Source organism: Silene latifolia, chromosome 8 (genome assembly GCF_048544455.1).
Source record: "Silene latifolia isolate original U9 population chromosome 8, ASM4854445v1, whole genome shotgun sequence".
NCBI lineage: Eukaryota > Viridiplantae > Streptophyta > Magnoliopsida > Caryophyllales > Caryophyllaceae > Silene > Silene latifolia.
In genome coordinates, this window is record NC_133533.1 from 87,170,503 (window position 1) to 87,189,536 (window position 19,034).

General features: G+C 36.6%; 1 protein-coding gene across 2 annotated transcripts; it reads right to left on the reverse strand.

Moving 5' to 3' along the window:
• Positions 1 to 8,532: 8,532 nt before the first annotated feature.
• On the reverse strand, positions 8,533 to 18,050 carry LOC141597050 (casein kinase 1-like protein 1). Of its 2 annotated transcripts, XR_012522674.1 has the most exons (15): positions 17,739 to 18,050; positions 17,605 to 17,645; positions 13,738 to 13,807; positions 13,290 to 13,438; positions 13,111 to 13,206; positions 12,896 to 12,966; positions 12,692 to 12,753; positions 12,536 to 12,599; positions 12,368 to 12,452; positions 12,142 to 12,268; positions 11,890 to 11,972; positions 11,710 to 11,776; positions 11,263 to 11,405; positions 8,693 to 9,401; positions 8,533 to 8,655 (listed from the first exon to the last, which is right to left on the reverse strand). XR_012522674.1 is itself a non-coding variant. In XM_074417368.1 (14 exons), exons 1-14 carry the CDS (start codon positions 17,812 to 17,814, stop codon positions 9,129 to 9,131), a joined length of 1,407 nt encoding a protein of 468 aa, XP_074273469.1. In that variant the 5' UTR covers positions 17,815 to 18,050; the 3' UTR covers positions 8,533 to 9,128. The 2 variants fall into 2 exon arrangements, 1 of the variants encoding a protein (XP_074273469.1); XM_074417368.1 differs by having other exon boundaries at positions 8,533 to 9,401.
• Between the last annotated feature and the right edge of the window lie 984 nt (positions 18,051 to 19,034).

Sequence of the window (19,034 nt, forward strand, 5' to 3'; positions counted from 1 at the left end):
TAAAAGAAGGATTTTTACACCCTCATACTTACATGCTTGGTTTATGGCGAGAAACCGACATAAGTGTATCAACTTGTTTGGTCGGAAAAGACTCAGTTTAAAACCGTTTTAGCAAGTAAAAAGAGTGTTTTATTTAGATTAGTGACGGTGTAGTGGTCGAAATGGTCGGTCAAGTGATTTAATGCACGATGACGGTACCAAACAATGTGTAAGGCTTGTATTTAGGATCGGTAGATCCTAAATACCTGTCGGATTGTGACTTAGGAAGTCGAGTTTAGAATTTTAAGGGAGAAAGAGGGGGCGGACACTCGCGTAAATTATCAAACGGGAGCATTTGAGGGGTATTTATAGGAAAATGAGTGGTTGTGTGAGTTTTGAGCGACGTGGCCACCTGGGCTGCTCAAAGAGGCGCGAGCCACGTCGCGGGGCTTCGAGGTGTCTTGTCGCATTCACACAAATACAATCATGATTTGTTCTATCCTAGGATTTTTATGCACATGTTTGGTACTTGACCATACATGAATCCGGAAAATCTTAACATGGAAGCATTTGAATGGTTTGTTTTTGTGTTTGACTCGGTTTGAGTCGTTGTTGGAGTCAGGATTTGAATTTTTGAGTCGGTTTTTGGTCCGGTGTCGGTTTTGACTCTAGTTAGTGTCATTGCGACCCCGTCGCCATGCATTAAACACTCCAGGTACTTTTGAAAAGTTTTGAAATGTTTTATTTTCGAAATCATTTTAAGTTTTCCGACGTAAAGTTGTACACGAACTGTCGATCAAACGCCGCGATTCCAAAGCATGTTATAGTCCGATAATCATCGGGTGTTTGTTGGAGTCTCAGCAGATACTGGGTATCTACAGCTAAACACATTGCTCTCTCAACAAAATTTGAATGCGGCTGATCAAGAATTGAAGGACAAGCTAATGAACAAATATGTGCCATCTATTTAGTTTATTAAATCTGTTTTTATTTTCTGTTTTTATTGTTGGTTGAATTGTTAATCATCAATCTAATTAATCATCAATCGTTTTTCTGATTTTCATGAATTAAGCCGATTAAAAAAAAACTAAATCATCACAAAAATCATCAGATCCTCAACTAAATAATTAAAAAAATTAAAAATGATCTAAATGATTAAGTCGATCAACTAAATAACTTAAATAATCACAAAACATCAGATCCTCAAAATGATCGGACAAACCCAACTCGCATCGCCAATCAAAAAATAATTAGAAAATAAGAATTTAACAAGAATGTACCTACTTGAGATGATCGGACAAACCCAACTCGAAAATGATTGAGAAAGAAACAAATGATGAGGAATGATCTAGGCGTGAGAAAGGATGAAGAATGATTTATGAGAAACGATGAACTGATGAAAAATGATTTATGAGAAACGAAGAACTGATGAAGAGAGAAACGATGAACTGTGATAAAGAGAGAAACGATAGAAACAATGTGAATGAGAAAATGATCTAGGTCTAAGTTTCATTGTCTATTTGTTTTGTCAAATACGGTCATACGGATATTTGTTTCGAGTTATATTTGTCGAGTTATATTTGTTCCGAGTTATACCGTCGATTACGTAATAATATATTCGTTAATGTATTTGTTAATAATATATTTTCGAGTTATACCATCGAGTTATATCGTAATACTATTTTTATATTTCTGTAAACCCGTCAACTAATATTTGTATAAAGCCGTTAACTAATATTTCTAGAAAGCCGTTGCATTATTTTTAACCATAAGATTAGAAATATAGCCGTTGGATTGATTTCAGCCATTCGATTAGAAATATAGCCGTTGGATTGATTATAACCATTCGATCAGAAATATAGCCGTTATACATAAAAAGATTATATATACCTCACATAATTGTTGAACAAAATAACACTCACATTTTCCTTCTTTCAAATCACTCTCACATTTTCCTTCTTTCAAATAACTCTCACAAAAACACTACTACAATGTCTGATTCAAACTTCAATTCTGATTCATCAAACGACAATATTGTCGATCAAAATAGACTTTCCGATTACCAATGGGAAGCCGAAGCCGATGAAAGATCTCACTACAAGAAATCAAGATGCGGACGACTAATTATGGCGACAACAGTGTATAGTCACCAAATAGGCGACTAAAAATTAATTCGGGCGACTGAAAACAGTCGCCAATTTGACGACTGCTTTAATCCGTACATTTAGTAAAACGGACGATTATTTTACGGAATTGGCGACCATAAATAGTCGCCAAATTGGCGACCGTTTCACTTCAGTCGCCACATTATGTGGACAAATAAAGTCTTAGGATACCACCTCCCTTAGTCCTCACCACTTTTTACAAACACCGGAACCAGCATCAATTTCATCTTGTTTAATATTCTTTCAACTTTCCTATCTTCATCTTCTTTTAATACTGAGTAACTATTTTGTCTCCAATCCAACTCTCTCCTATCTTCATCCTCTTGTTGTTTTCACAGTAAAGTCACAAAAATTCAAAGAGTTCCCAAGTCCCAACATATATCTCATTAAAATAAAATTAAGCTTCACCAAATTTTCAGTTTTACTATTTCTCTTTTCGGATTTCATCTTATTTTTATCCTTGTTTGATTAATTAAAGGTATTAATTCTAATTTTCCGTTTCAATTACAAATTTGCAGATTGCAGATTTTTCTATTTTAATTTTAGTGTTAAATATACATGCATGTCAATTTTTATTATGGTGTAGTGGGCTTCTGAGCGTTGAATCAGCCGAAAAGGAGAGGAGAACCAGATGAAGACGGATTTTAGGTGTTTTTTTATTGCTTTTGAAGTATGTTAATGTAAATGTATGTTAATGGTGATGTAAATTTTTTGTATGAGAATTTATCGTAGTGGCTTTTGATGTATGTAAATTGATTGTAGTGACTTTTGAATCATTTGAAGATCAATGGCCTTTTTTTTGCAGATCTGGGGAACCTAGATTTGTGGCTTTATTTTTTTTATTTTTTTAATACCAAAATGGCGACTGATTGTCAGACAATGGCTACTGACATCAGTCGCCAAATTGGCGACTACCCATCAATCGCCATTAAAACCATTTGGCGACTAATATGTCGGTCGCCAAATTTTTGACCGAAATCAGTCGCCCGAGTTGCATTAGGCGACCAAGTCCAGCGACTAATATGCAGCGACCATTTTCATTCGCCAAACTGACATTAACGACTGTTTTTAGTTGCCCGAATCCTATTTTCTTGTAGTGTCTGAGGTAATACAAAACCTTATTACAGAACATATGAATGCTTATGTCAACATACGAATCCGTCAACCAATTCCTCCTCCTAGACGTCCTAGGAGAAACATTGAGAGGAATTGTGAAGAAGGTCATAACCAATTGTACAATGACTACTTTATGAATCCGGTCCATCCCGAAGATCTATTTCATCGGAGATTTCGCATGCAGAAGCATCTATTCATGCGCATAGTTAATGCTTTATCCGCGAATGATCGATTTTTCCAACAAAGAGCTGGCAGTAATGGGAGACCTAGTTTCTCCCCATTACAGAGATGCACAGCTGCTTTAAGAGTTCTAGCATATGGTACGTCTACTGATTCAGTAGATGAGTATTTGCGTATGAGCGAGACAGCCGTAAGGGACTCTCTCAAATTGTTCGTCGAAGGTGTAATCAGCTGCTTTGGGAACGAATATCTACGGAGGCCGAACCCTCAAGATTTAGGGAGGTTACTTCATATGGGGCAAGTTCGTGGATTTCCTGGTATGCTGGGTAGCATTGACTGCATGCACTGGGAATGGAAAAATTGTGTCACAGCGTGGGCGGGACAATATGCCGGGAGAAGTTCAAAGCCAATAATTTTGGAAGCAGTCGCTTCGTACGATTTGTGGATATGGCATGCCGTCTTCGGTACACCAGGTTCGCCCAATGATATTAATGTTTTTCAACATTCTCCACTTTTTAATGACGTTTTAGAAGAATCCGCCCCTACTGTTAGTTTTGGGGTTAATGGCATGGAGTATAATATGGGATATTATCTTGCTGATGGTATATATCCTGGTTGGGCAACATTTGTTAAAACAATTAGTGTGCCACAAATTCAAAAGCATAAGTTATTTGCAGCTCGACAAGAGAGTTGTCGAAAAGATGTCGAATGTGCTTTTGGCGTCCTACAAGCTCGATTTGCGTTCATCAAACGCCCTTGTCTTCTTTGGGATCGAGGTAATATGGGGAAGGTTCTTCTGGCTTGTATTATTATGCATAATATGATTGTTGAAGATGAACGAGAAACCTATCTTAACTATGAAAACATAATCGCAGAGTTCAAAGAAGATAATCCGACTTCAATTAGTGATGATCCGTATGAATATCATCATCTTAAAAGATCGCCTCAAGAACGATTCGTAGAAATTCATGGTGAGATTCGTGATCGTGCCGCTCATATCGCTCTGAAAAATGATCTCATTGAGCATATTTGGCAAAACTTTCGTAACTAAAATTAGTTTCGGATGCTTTATATTATTTCGTAGTATTTCATGTTTTTTAATATCATGTTTGCTTCTTTTTTTTTAGATTATGTATGTGGCTTTTTTAATTATGTATGCGGTTTTTTATTGTCAATGAAATCGTCTTTTCGATTATTAAATTTTAACATTGTTATTTAATAATTTTTTTTCGTAGTGTACGTCATTAAATTAATATTTAATATATTGGAGTACCTTTATTTTATTAAAATTACAAAAATAACTTGTGTATAATTAGTTAGTAAATAATAATTGAAAAAGTAAGAGAGAGGTTTTAGTGGGGTAGATAATGTGGGAAATGATTGGAAATGTTGGAAAGTGAAAAATAATTAGGATAGTGACCTAGATCGTGACCTTTTGCTTGGGAGGGTAAAAGTGGGTCAAATTAAATAAGGTGTAATTAAGAGTAAAAACGGATTGTAACCTAATTAGATCGACCTTTGCTTGGGGATGGTCTAAGACCACCCCCAAGCAAGGTCAATTGGGGGGATCAATTTGTGGAAGGTCAACTTAATCCACATTTAAGCAAAAGATTCGGGTGACCCAAGGGTTGAAAAGGTGAGTGAAGGTCAGTTTGTGACCCTCGTTTGCTCAAATTGACCTTGGTTGTGACCCAATAGGTGTCATCTTCTGGTTGGTTGGACACACAAAAAAGGACAATTGCAAGAAAATGCCTGCTTTATCCTCTGCCAAAGCATCCCTTGCTTTCTGTCATTTCCGTCAAAATGAGAAAAGGAAAGAATGAATTAATAACAAAATTAAAATAAGAAAAAAATACAAGTATTTTAAAAAGGGCTATATTTTTTAATTGTGTACAAAATAAACTCAATTTTGATGTATTTTGACATATTTTTTTTTACTAATCTTACTTAATTTCAGATCTAATATGTCTAAATTAAAATTTAAGTACATATAAAATTGATTTCCTTATCAAACATACTCAACTTACCTGTTGTACGATAATGATGGTTCATGATGGAGAAGATCGAAGGGCAAAGAAATTAATTTGGGGAAGATGAAGATGCATAATGATGATCGATGAACGGTGACGCTCCAAAATCTGGGGAAAATCAACCGAAAAATACCCAAAAATCTGGCGAAAATGATCAACCCTCACCAATCTCGCGAAAATAATCCCAAATCGAGAGAAATGAAGGTGTATTTTTGTTTTTTGGTTGAAAGAAATGATCTTTATTTGGTGAATGAAATGGAGGATTGAAATCGAAATAATCACAAATCGAAATAATCCCAAATAATCGAAATCGAAATCGGATGAACGATTGAACAAAAGATCTTTATTAAATTTATTTGGCTGAGAATGGAATGAACGATTGATGAATAAAGGATCGAAATCGATAGAAATAAAGGTTTATTTGGGATTTTTGAACGATTGATGAATGAAGGTTTATTAGGATTTTTGAGATAAATGAAGGTTTAGAATAATGTAGATTTTTGTCAAATGTTTACTTCATTTGAGTAGTTTTTTTTAACTCCATTACGTCTTTCAATTTAAAATACGATCTTTATATTAATTTAATTTTTTATCTAATATCCGTATTAAAATTAAAATATTTATTATATAATTATTATTTTGTAATAAAAATATTTATAAAATTATAAAACTAAAATTAAGTTGTACGAAGTATAAATTTAATCAGAAGTGAAAAGGTAAGAGAGATGCTTTGGTGGGGTAGAAAATGATTGGAAATGATGAAAGGTGAAAAATGATTGGATTAATTGACCCAGGTCGTGACCTTCTGCTTGGGAGGGTGAAAATGGGTCAAGGTTAATAAGGTGAGATTAAGAGTAAAACCGGGTCGCGACCTAATTAGCGTGACATTTGCTTGGGGATGGTCTAATGTCTTTTTTAACCGCGAGTGCGTGTTGGACAATGTCATTAACTTGTTGATATAGTTGTCATCTCTAGGAGTACAGCAAGTCTTGCTGAAGACGGGACATTTCGTCTTCAGCTGAAGACGGGGTAAAATGTCACCCATTTAAGATGAAAATGTAACCATTTTAAGGTAAATAATTTTTAAAGCTATAATAGTTTGTCATTAAAATGGTAACATTTTGTAGTTAAAATAGCGACATTTAGCCCGTCTTCAGCTGAAGACGAAATATGGCTGCCATCAATGAGAATTTGTGCTAGGAGTATTACTAAGAGTTTTTAAATCATTTACTACCTCCGTCTTAATCAATAGTTATCTATTGATTTTGCCACAAAGATTAAGAAAATAAGTATGGGTGAATTTGGACCACACAAATCACTTAACCCCACATGCACATGGAAAATGACCCACAAATGGTTACCAAAAATGGAAATAGATAACTATTCAATGATACACCCCAAAATAAAAATAGATAACTATTGATCGGGACGGAGAAAGTAATTCCTATTTTCATTTATATTTGCTTCTTTCATCCCAATCATTTATTTTTATTTTTTTTTAAATTATTTTTTTTACGAGGATTATAAAAGCTACGAATATTAATTACGGACATTAAGAACACGAAACAAACTCTAAAACCCATCAAATTTCTTTAAATTCAAGAGTTAAACACAATCTCATATGAATTTAATAAACTAATGAGAATTAGCCAAAGTAGATGCCACTTTATGTCTACTTTCAAACTATCAGAGTATTATGTTGTTAGTTTGTTCCACTCTGTTTTCTAGACTCGACTGCAAATGTTGTATACGATAATGTGTTAAATACAATTACTTTTCATAAACTTTATAATTTATGGGTAAAAAATAACGTGTCAAACATATTAAATATTCGACAAGTGCCACGAACCAAAATGAAATTGCCTTTAAACTTGATCTCCAAAAAGACTGACTGATTTTTTTCCGGCACAAATTATGATGGATCCAAATATAACTATTTTAATGAGAAAATGTGCCCATTATTTAATAGGTAATATTTTATGAGTGGTTACTTTTTATAAAGTGGTCACATCAGAGCCATCACAATTTGTGACCGTCACAAGAGAGGCTAACTGATTCAACTATTTTCCCCTTGTATGGATAAAAGAGTGGAGCTATTTGCCTTTAGGGCTTGTCTGGAATCCATGAAATAATTCGGGGGTAAATTTTAATTGAGTGATAATTACCGGGGAAGTTAATTACTTGGGTAATGAGTTCATTGATGATAGGTTTAGCATAGGGGTAATGATTACTGAGTAGATGTTTTACTCCCTTAATCATCACCCATGAGGGAGGGTGGGTAATGTATTACCCTTTCATAAGGGTAATAGATTAAGGAGGTGAATAATTACTCTCATGCCAAACATGGAAAATGCACCTTACCTATTACTCTCATATTCATTCCCCTCCTTTTATCCTCAATCCAAGCAAGCCCTTAATATTAACAAACGAACCCATCAATCAATTCGTTCCACCGGGTTCAAGAAGGATTGGATATAGCTTAGTTCTGATCCTCTCGAATTGGGCTGGATTCATTTTAATTGTTAGTCAATTCAAGTCGTCTTTCGATGTTCTACAATTATTTCAGATCAAATCGATTTGAAATATACATCCTCATTCTCATTTGATTTTGTATGTTTTTCAAGTATGAAAAGTCTATCGATTACATTACTGCTCCGTCAGATACAATTTCCGTTAGAGAAATCATTTCCAATTAGGGGTTATTTCAAGTTGGATGCAGCCATATGCTTCTTTAGGAAAGTCTAAATGCCGTCAACTCATGACCAAAAAAAATGTAAATATGCCAAATGTCGGTTGCTTTCTAAGATCCACCATCTAGCAATCTAGCATGACAGTTCTACTTTCCATTTTCTTAGAAAAAAGAAGTTACAAAGTGTGCCCCTCTCCTTCGGACACGAAAAATTTATCATGGCAGCTCTAAATGTTACGAAGTGTTTGGTCCACGTGGTGTACGGCTATTCCTAGCTTGCCTCGAAAACCCAATTCCAAGAAAAGGAAAAAAAAAACCATGAATCCAATCAACTGTTTCATCTTTATCCGACGATCTTTTGAAAGCATGATAAAAATGGCCACATGAAATACTGTTCATATATTGCATTCTTGGACACTCCCAAGTGGCGTAAATGTAAGGCATAAGCAAGCCTATATTTGTGATATTTACAGCATGAATACAAAAGATTGACATTCTCCAAGGCAGATGGCCAGGCGCGACAGAAAAGGCACCCTCCTCTGGCCATGCCAAGCATCACGGTCCGGTACTTTTGCGGCTAAAGTGCGGCTCCTTACACCAAGCTTGCCTTCAGGAGGCGAGGCAAGGAAGGTGGAGAGGAAATAGTACAACAAATACAACATAGCTCAAAAAATGGCAGGCAAGGACAGGAAAGATATTGACAATTCGTGTAGAAGGTATACAGGCCAATTACTCATGAAGAGTATAATAATACGGAGTAATAATTTTGGTGATTTCACAACAAGGGTATGTGTGTATTGGCGAATCACGAAAGCAACCTTACCTCGCCTTTAAGTATGAGTAGTGGCCGCTTCTCGCTTTCGTTCATATGCATTGCCATTTCTTAAACTCTTCAATTAAGTACAAGATCCTTCACCAGGGCAACCACACCATTTTTTTCCCAGTAAATTATTTATTACATTCATTGTTTCAATGAATCCTTTCATCATCAAATTGTAGACTCTGAATTGCCTTGAGCGCAGAGTCATAGGTTTTAGAAGATGATTGCTTCTCACCGGCAGAACCAACTGGTGAGCTTCTCTGGCCGCTTGAGAACCTCGGAATTGTTGTGGGACTTGCCTCAGCAGTACGAGAGCGGGATGGATCTGAGTCGTTACCTCCTGTCAACGCTTCCCGGCTACTTGGAATAGCAGCACGCTTCAATAAACTACTCGGGCGCCACAAAATATTTGAGCTTGACAACTACACAAACCACAGTAAGACATGAAAACAAATATTGTTATGGCAAGAGAAACTTTGAAGGCTAGAAAGATGCTACTTTTAAAGCAGATATGCAGGTGCAATTCTAGTAAATTATCAAGACAAATTGCCAAAATATTAAATGAGATTCTAATGGGTCTAATTTTAAGTTTAGCGCATCCTCCATTTTTAATCCTACCTAAGTTTGCTCCTGCCCAAACTAATCCAAACTTCAATCAATTATTTTGGTATGGACCTCAAATCTAATAAGGTTAGAATTACATTAAAAAAAAGTACAGGTGACAAAAAGTAGCCCCAATTTTCTGACACATCGTATGTCTTACTACCTCTTCTTATGACACCACCCATGATAAAAAAAAGTGTAAAAGACATCAAGTGAATGATGTGGGAGAAGGTAAAGGCATAGGGTCAGAGGATGAGAAAAGTTTGACAAAGTGGATTAGGGTTTCGGACATGGTATCAGCTTAGGCGAGGCCAAATTGGATAAGTGTTGGAATGGGTAGCGGGTGGTTAGAAATTGATGGTTGTGGACTTGTGATGGCGAGGGCAGTTGTTTGAATGGGTGACAGTTGTAGATGGCTGTAATGAAGGTGATGGTGGGGGTGAAGGGCGGAAGTTGGAATGAGTGGCAGCAGGTGGTTAAGATGGTTGTTGTGGCCAAGAGAGGTGGCTAAGGAGTATGAAATTACAGGAACTCCCATAATTCTAATACCGTTAAGAGAATGGTTCAACAATATTCTACTGATAGTGGAGAGAATTTATGAACATTGACCCAATTCTTCACATTCGACCCAATAATAATCCAACCCTAATATCACCCGATGAGAAATGGTCCCGACTGAACCTGCTCTCGAGCTGTAGTATGACAATCTGATTAAGGGGAGTGATCAAAAAGAACTTGAACTGAACTAATCGAAACCACGGCTAACCCGAATGACACCCATTCGATTTAATCGGATACAATTACACAAACCCGAACCAAAACCACGGCCAACCCGAATGACACGCATTCGATTTAATCAGATACAATTACACAAACCCGAACCAACTGACCCCGCTTTACAAGTCTATCAGAAACGGAAGATATGCTAAACTTGAGATCATTGCCTACTAAATTTTCCAATATAGAATTTATCACAAAATACCACGAAATAATGAAGGAAAATAAAATATGGACATCAATCACACACCTACATTAAAGGTATAAAAATATTGTTATCGGTGAAAAAACTGCACCACATCAGTAATCAATATCACCGTGACTCGACCAGAAACCCGGATAGAATGCTGAATTGGCCAATCCAAAAGATTGCTGGACCACAAATATATTTGACCCAAAAATTACCCAATGCAAACCAAATGACTCACTACTTCGAATCACACTTAAAACTATCTACATTGAAAATAACCAAAAATGTCATACCCACATGCAATTACCCGACCAAAGATGACTCATACCCCGATATGGACCAATTTGAAGTATATCATGGGAAGCAATAAACTTAGAAAAATTCCTTCCAGCACCAGCCTTTCAGAAACTGATCCATTTAACTTGTTACTCTTTAATAGTTAGTACACCTCCATTACAAACGTGTTTGCCCTAGGTGATGATTACTATTCCCAATTATAGAAGTAGTCTATATTTCATAGTACCACTTAGCTACTGCAGCCAGCCAGCACTAGTCACTATTACTCCTGACTCTCATCCGCGCTTCCCTTTAGTCCCTCAAATGTACAAACACAAAAATAAATTCATTATGTATGTCTGAAGACATAACATAAAGTGTCGCACGACATGGTAACAGAAAAAAAAAAAAAAAAAAAAAGAAAAAGAAAGACTGACCGTAGGATCCTTGCTCAAAGTGGCATCATTTACAGGTGAACTTTTCTGCTTCAACAAACTTCCCGAGTTCACAAGTGATCCTGACATTCTCCGTCGAGAATCGTCTACAGAAGACATAACACCTGGCCGGCCTGCTTCGTCGCCTGAAAATCAGTGAAATATTTATAAAAAGAAGATAAACAAACATAATGAGTTAATGACTTCTGCTGTAATTCTCTCCGCCCAACCCCCACCTGCCATATATTTCTTTGCACTAGTGTCCTGAACTGTTAAAAGAGCTAAAATTCACACTTTCTAAGTTAACCGCATGGAGAGTGTGAAGGTTTGATGGAAAACCGTAAAACAATGCCTTGAGTTTAACACTGAACTTGAGCTTACCAAAGTAATCGTTGAAAGAGCAAGAACTCAAATAAAGCAAACACCACAACATAACAACAGAAAACAAACCTGAAATTCTTTCAGTATTAGCTGCTGGGAGAGGGGGTACTGCTGCACTAGTTCCAGCACCAGCACCCTAACACATCAGAGAACCGCCCAAAAAGAGAATAGAGAGGTAAGGACTTTCTGAAGCCATATGTAAACAAAAGACAGCATAGATATATACTTGGAACAGCGCGATATACTTACAACAGCGCGAGCTGGAGGAGTAGCTAACTGTGATTGTTGGTACTTCAGAATGGTCCAGTCAAACACATAATCAAATTGGAAACCTGAAGTGAAATTAATTTCTCAATTAAAAGCAGACGAAGAGAGTATATTTAAATTGTTTCACAAAGAACAAAATTTAAGAGATGAAGAGGCAAATTTAAGTATAAGGACTTTGATACTTGATCCTGATTTTAAAGTTATGGAACACAAAGAAAAGATAAACAAGCACACCTTCACGAATGAAAAGGTCGCGGAAGTTTCTCTTAAGGTAGGTGTAGTCTGGTTTGTCATCAAACCGTAATGACCGGCAGTAATGGAAAAATGATGCGAACTCAGTTGGATAACCACGACACAAGGCCTGGAAGTATAAAGTTTCAGTATCACTATTAGATATTAAAGCAAACAAAAAACAAAACAAAAACAAAACAAAACAATGAGCGAACTCCATATCCTGTACCTCAATTGGTGTGGAAACTTTCTTCTCACTAATTTTATCATACTTCTGCTTCTTTGTTCCAGCCTTTAGTCCCTGCCAAGGAAGACTAGAAAACAACGCGAAAATAGTGTGAACTGTGAAACATTGAAGCTGGTTGAATAGCATATAGACAGAGGAAGAATCATTTACCTGCCTCTTAGGAAGTACATCAGCACATAGCCAAGGGATTCTAAATCATCCCTCCTGCTTTGTTCTAGAATACGAAAGTCAAGTCAAATAAATAGGCGAAAACTCCAATGGAAGTACAATGCTAGAAAGTAACACAAGACTGCAGAAAAAACATACCAATTCCAAGATGAGTATTCATACTAGCATATCTAGCGGTTCCTGTCAGGTTTTTGTTTTCTCTGCATTTATTTGAAACAAAACATCATTAATGTTGGTCTAGCATATCATTTCTAACGATTCATAATTAGAATCTCCAGTTTTAAGAGATATGCCAATGAAGATCACCAATAACCACAAGGAAACTGTCTAAACACTATTTACCTGTATGGAATATGTTGATGAGTGGTGGTATCTCTGTACTTCTTGGCTAATCCAAAATCAATAACATAGACCTAGAAAAGAAACAACAGTTAGATGTTAACAGGTAGACGTAGTCTTTCTAATATCTGGAAAAGCTTCACTAGAAGCCAGACATAACCCGTGTATATAAAAGAAATACCTATCACGGGGACACACCTAAAATCTAAAATAAATACCTGATTCGCCCGCTTGCCTAAGCCCATCAGGAAGTTGTCGGGCTTAATATCTCGGTGCAAGAAGGACTTGGAGTGTACAAACTCGATGCGATTAATCTGAAGGATGAAAGTTGAATATAACAGCAACATTCTGTGGAATAATTAGTAAATTAAATTAATCACAGATATGGAAAAGTTACCATTTGATCCGCCAGCATTAAAACTGTCTTCAAAGAAAATTTTCGGCTGCAGAAGTTAAATAGATCTTCGAGACTAGGCCCAAGTAAATCCATTACTAGAACATTGTACTCCCCCTCAACGCCATACCATCTCACATTTGGAATTCCATCTACAAAGAGAAGTATATAAATCAATTTAAAATATGTAAACCAGAACGGTCATATTAGAAGAACACAAATTCTCATTTGTGACGGACATATCCGTCACAAGCTTGCGACGGGTCAAATACAACCCATGTGAGGTAGATAAGACAAAAACAAAGTGCCTAGAGAGTAGCATTTTGTTTTGTCTTATCTACCCCACATGGTATTATTTGACCCGTCGCAAGCTTGTGACGTCACAAGGGAGACTTGCTGTTAGAAGAATGTCATGAAGTATCTAGGATTCCAAGGGCAAAGATTCCATTACTTCCTCCCTGCAGGATCCTATACAGCTTGGACTCATAAAGCAGTTGAGGATGCTTTGTCTTGACACTTTCCTGAAAAAATAAATGCAGGAGACATACACAATCAGGAAATGAAATAAATCAAGACAGCAATGTGAAGATCAAGCAGCTATAAGAAAAAAAAAAACATTAAAAGGAAACTGCTAACAAATGGGAAAAAAAAAATTATAGGTAGATACAGGAACACTAGCCAAAATGAAGGAATAAAAGAGTAAGGATTCAGGACACAAAGTTGGTAACACAGTTATCACATAGGTTAACAATGATAGACTCGTAACCAAGGTTGTTAGGAACGGGATCCAACTTTGGATCGATGGTGGAGGGGTAGGATCGGATCGTGGGATCAAATCGAAGATTGTTCGATCCTACAAATAGCTTGGATAAACAAGTTTATGTAAAAAATTTGGTATAACTTGTGATGTACTCCCTCCGTCTTGGTCAATTGTTGTCCTTTGGTTTTGGCACAAAGACCAAGGAAAGGGGAGAGGACCAATAACTAGATGACAAGTGGAACAAATTGAATGAGAATGATCAAATTACTCATCAAGTTCATTCTTAAAATAGAAAGGACAACAAATGACTGAGACACCCAAAAATGGAAAAGGACAACAAATGACCGGGACAGAGGGAGTATAATGTTAAAAGTCAATTTAATAACATGAAATCTTTATAGCCATAATATTAAACATTACATTTACCTTTAATTTAAAGTTGTAAGTAGAAAGAAACAACAATTTCACAAAATTAGAACACAAATAAGCCTTTTACGATCTTAAACGATCCTACCATCGATCCTACACAATCCTGTACGATCTTATGCGATCCTACTCGTTCCTAACCGATCCTATGACGATTTGAATCGTATTCCACTTTTTGGATAGTATGATCGTACGATCCGGATCGCGATTTTAACAACATTGCTCGTAACAGTACACAATGGGCCTAGTATCTCAAAATACCACACAATAGACTTTAGCTTTGTAAAGAGGCAACCTCAAATCCATAGTCTTAGTTTTAGAACCATGAGGGCACTGAGACAATGAGTACCCCGTGGAGATGAGGATCAAGGCACAAAGGGAAGGCGAACGCCCCATGCACATGAGGCGTGCCAATTTTTCAACGAAAATTGTTTGACATACAAATACTTTGCAACAAACCCTTTATTGAATTTTTGAAGAAGGTTAACGTGTAAAATAGGATAATCAGATAACAAGTATATAAGAATTAGACGATAAAAAATTATAAAATCTGCAATCGTGGTGTATCTTGTTTGTTGCACCTAATGCGTAGAGAGTGCCTACGGCGGCCAGGAATTTGGATACTGCGTCACTGTTCCATGAGCTTAAGCGTGTCCGAGGCATGCGTTCAAAAACTAAGGCGGTTGTAGGGCCACCAACATCATCCACACACCCATATCAAAAAGATAAAATAACAACAAAATATAATTCCCCATTGTCTCATACTCATCATCCCATAACTATGAAACATTCGAAGTTCAAACCAGTAAACAACTCAGCAACGAAGAGCTAACTAAACCGATTCAACTGAGTGTACATCCCAAAGTTAATTCCCAATAGAACTGTGAACCTTGGAATAAGATCCACCGACACAATTTTGAGCCTAATTAAATATGTAACCAATTGCACCTCAGGTAAAAATAGCTCAATTCACCAACAAAGAAGTACTCCCTCCATTTGCTTTTGTTCCTCACATTTGATTTTGGCACGGCTCTTAAGAAAATGCATTAATAGCGTTATATTAGACCAAACTACCTTGCATTAGAAATTTAGAATACTAATCTCATCACTCGGCACCCACCCCCACTAAACCATCACCACCACACTCCCAGCACACTATTCAGAGTTCAGACCACCAAAACTACTAGCCGAAGCACACCGCCACTCCACCACCACACTCCCACCCCCTTTGATGCAGCACCGACCACAACTACCCAAAGCGTATCGAAACGGCGAACACAGCAATGGTGCTAATTTTCGAAAATTAGAAGTATCTCCTCGTATATCTGAGTTGTCGAGTTTGGTTTGGAGAGGGAAAAGGCTAGAACTTAGTCAGGAAAGAAGCTTGACGAGGGGCGATAGAAGATGGAACGAGGTCATGGTGGTTGCCAGATCAGGAGCAATGTTGCCAGTGAAGAGAGGTCCTAGTGGAGCACTCACTGAAGTTGTGCCAGGTGTTGCACTAGCCTTGTGCAGCCCTAACGGAGATCGTTTAATGTACATGGTGGTCAAGAAGGTTATGGTGGAGGCAGATGGGCGGAGGCAAAGGTGGAGGTTGGTTCGAAAGTTGGAGGAATGTGTAGTGGTTAGCTCAGGTCGGAGGAAACTAGGTGATTTAATGAAATGGTGGAAGGAACAGATCAACAAAAGCAAATGGGGGAGTAGCTCTTTTGGGCAAAGGGCTGTGGCGTTTTTTATTAGAATCTGCTTCTTTGTGACAGCCAACATCTAGAAATTGTTACGGCATCTAGAGTAATGGATGATATTCTTTGTCCGTAACTTCTAGCAAGTATGCTTTCCCTTGGAAATTTCATTCCTAAAACTTCAAACCAATAGTTGCGCTTGATTAAATCAAAGGTGGGAAATATGTTAAATTCTTGGAAAATGGATGGAAAACATGTATGCTTCTCTGTTTTATCCCCCCACATTCCTGTCTACTTCATATTTAATGCCATTGTCTCAAATTTGAGTCAACTTTGTGTGCCATTCATGGGAACTCCATTTGCAAACGTCAGTGTATGAGTGGACTTTCGAGGAGTTAACGGTGTTACTTTGGAAGATATTGGACACTGTTATTTGATGGCATGCCCATGATAGAATTTGGAAGGTTTATTATTCGGGAAATTAAGAGTTTTATTGAAAGTATTCATCAGCAATGGTAAAAGGCAAAATTCACAATTATGACAATCTCATGAGGCAAAGCCACGGTACTGCTATTAGTCCAATACTCCAAATGTGAGTACCATATGATGGAAACATTTTTACTTTATTGTGAAGTTGCTTGGTCAGATTGATATTTTTAAAAAGTATTGGGTGCGCTATGGATCAATTAAGGGCTTTTGTACTGCTAAACTTCAATACAAGGGTAGTACCAAAGACAAAGAACAACCACGGAGATGCCATAGGTGTCTCTGGTTGGACCTTAAGTACTTAATTCCCAACCAAAAATGTGTACACTTTCAGACACTAGACATTCTTTGGACACCATTTGAGGAAGGGATTGTTTTCTGGCTTCTTTGCGTGTTAAAGTAAATATAAAACAAAACTGGGGGCTTTGCGAAGTTTACTATGAGGACTCTTTTGTCTTCTTTTGATCCTTAATTGATCTAATGAGATTTTAAATTTCTAATCGCTCAATCTTCCAAATGAGCCAATTCTCCTATCTAAGAACCATTTAATGTTCGTAAAGCAAACCTTGTAAATTTGCATTAACAGCAAATTTACCAACTACTCGTACAGCAGTATCAACCTCGCAACAATCTAGTCACCTCGGGAAAAGAATCCAGCAACCCAGTTCGTGCCTAACAAAAATACTGCTCTCCCACCACGAAATAATCATTACCCAACACATCACTCACCATTCAACCCCGCATATACTTCACACAAAACAAGTTCAAATTCGAAACTTCCATTGCATAGAATTGAAACTATATTCTAATCCCTAATTCCTCGCAACGATATCATCTACCTCAAATTCATATAATTTCAGTAAAAACAACTATCTCTAACCTAACCAAAACAATTACTACAAACAAAGTAATTAAGCAAATTATACAAAACTAAATATATGATCATAAACTATAAACCACTTACAAGCTTAATTGCGATTTCTTCATTAGTCTGAATATTCGTACCTAACAAAACAACAACAAAAATTAACAAAAACCCCAAATCAATCAAAATTAAAACTCAATCCATAAATTAAACAGTTGGATTAAGAAAATCACCGAGATAAATTTCTCCAAAAGAACCACTTCCGATCTTACGACCAAGTCTATACTTATTCCCAATACGAGGCTCCATTTTTCGTTGTTTAATCGATTAATCAGCTGAAATAATTACGGTGAAAGAGAGATTAAGTAAACCCTAAGTAAGGAGAAGAACCCCATCAGATGAATTTAAAAAGCGTGCGAGAATCAATGAAGAAAAGAGTAATTGGGGGGAAAATTAGGGTTTTAGTTGGATGATTAAGGAAGGTTTTGGTGGAGGATAGAGAAAAGGAGGTGAGGTGGATAGTGTTGTCAGTGGTGAGGTGTCTTACTTTAAGGAAGTTTCTCATTGCTTTCTTTCTCTATTGGCTCCAAATCTCCAATCCATTTGTCTCTAGATGGGTTATTTTGCGGTAAGTGGACTATACATCTGATATATTACTACCAATTGCTTAGTTTTTGAGCATTACAATAAGGGGGCGTTTGGTTCAATAGCATGGAATGGAATAGATTGGAATATAAACCCATAATGGTATGGGGTTCTAAATCCATTCCTTTATAAACTTGTTTGGTTCATCTAAAATTGTAGAAGGGAGGAATGGAGTTAGATACCAAGGGGGGAAGTTGGGTATGAGATTCTAGGGGGTTGGAATGGAGTTAGAATCCATTGGGTATCTAACTCCATTCCAAAAGACTCCAACCAAACATTGGAATGGAGCAAATCCATTCCAATCCATTCCAAGAGAGCCAACCAAACACCCCCTAAGTTTTTCGAGTTTTGTTTTAAAGTTTTTGAGTTTTACTACAAAAATTTTGAGTTCATTCAATTAGACATTAAACTCAAAAAATTACAATATAACTCAAAAACATTGCATATAAGCTCAGTTAAATTTAAGTTTTGACGGCAAAAAATTAAAATATAACTTATAAACTTTAAAAAAATAAGAAAAAATACACATAAGCTCAAAAACTAATGAGGTATGAGGTAGTACATCCGATGTATGTTCCTATTTCTCATTATTTTGGTCTAAATTCTAAAGTAATAAAATTGAGATTTTTTAATTATTTTATAGTCAAATGTGACTACGAAAAACAAGTTATTATAAGCGGTAATATTGACCGTACCATTTTTTTTTGTTGAACAAAAGTGGGGCTAGCCCAAAATTAAACAAACTAAAAATAAAAATAGAACTAAAAAGCATAAAACGGAATATAGCTAGGTCTCACCCTTCCTCCATCATCGTCTTGAAGCAATTAAGATAAACGACTTGGTATGTCCGAAACCTCTATTAATTGAAGTTGTTGTGGTTGCAC

Bases quoted from the DNA above. Each gene is read 5' to 3' on its own strand.
- LOC141597050 (XM_074417368.1), bottom strand. From the start codon at position 17,814: ATGGAGCCTCGTATTGGGAATAAGTATAGACTTGGTCGTAAGATCGGA. The intron at 12,269-12,367 runs GTACAGGATATG...TTATACTTCCAG, and splicing joins AAGTTTCCACACCAATTGAG to GCCTTGTGTCGTGGTTATCC. The intron at 11,777-11,889 runs GTAAGTATATCG...CTGATGTGTTAG, and splicing joins CTCCTCCAGCTCGCGCTGTT to GGTGCTGGTGCTGGAACTAG.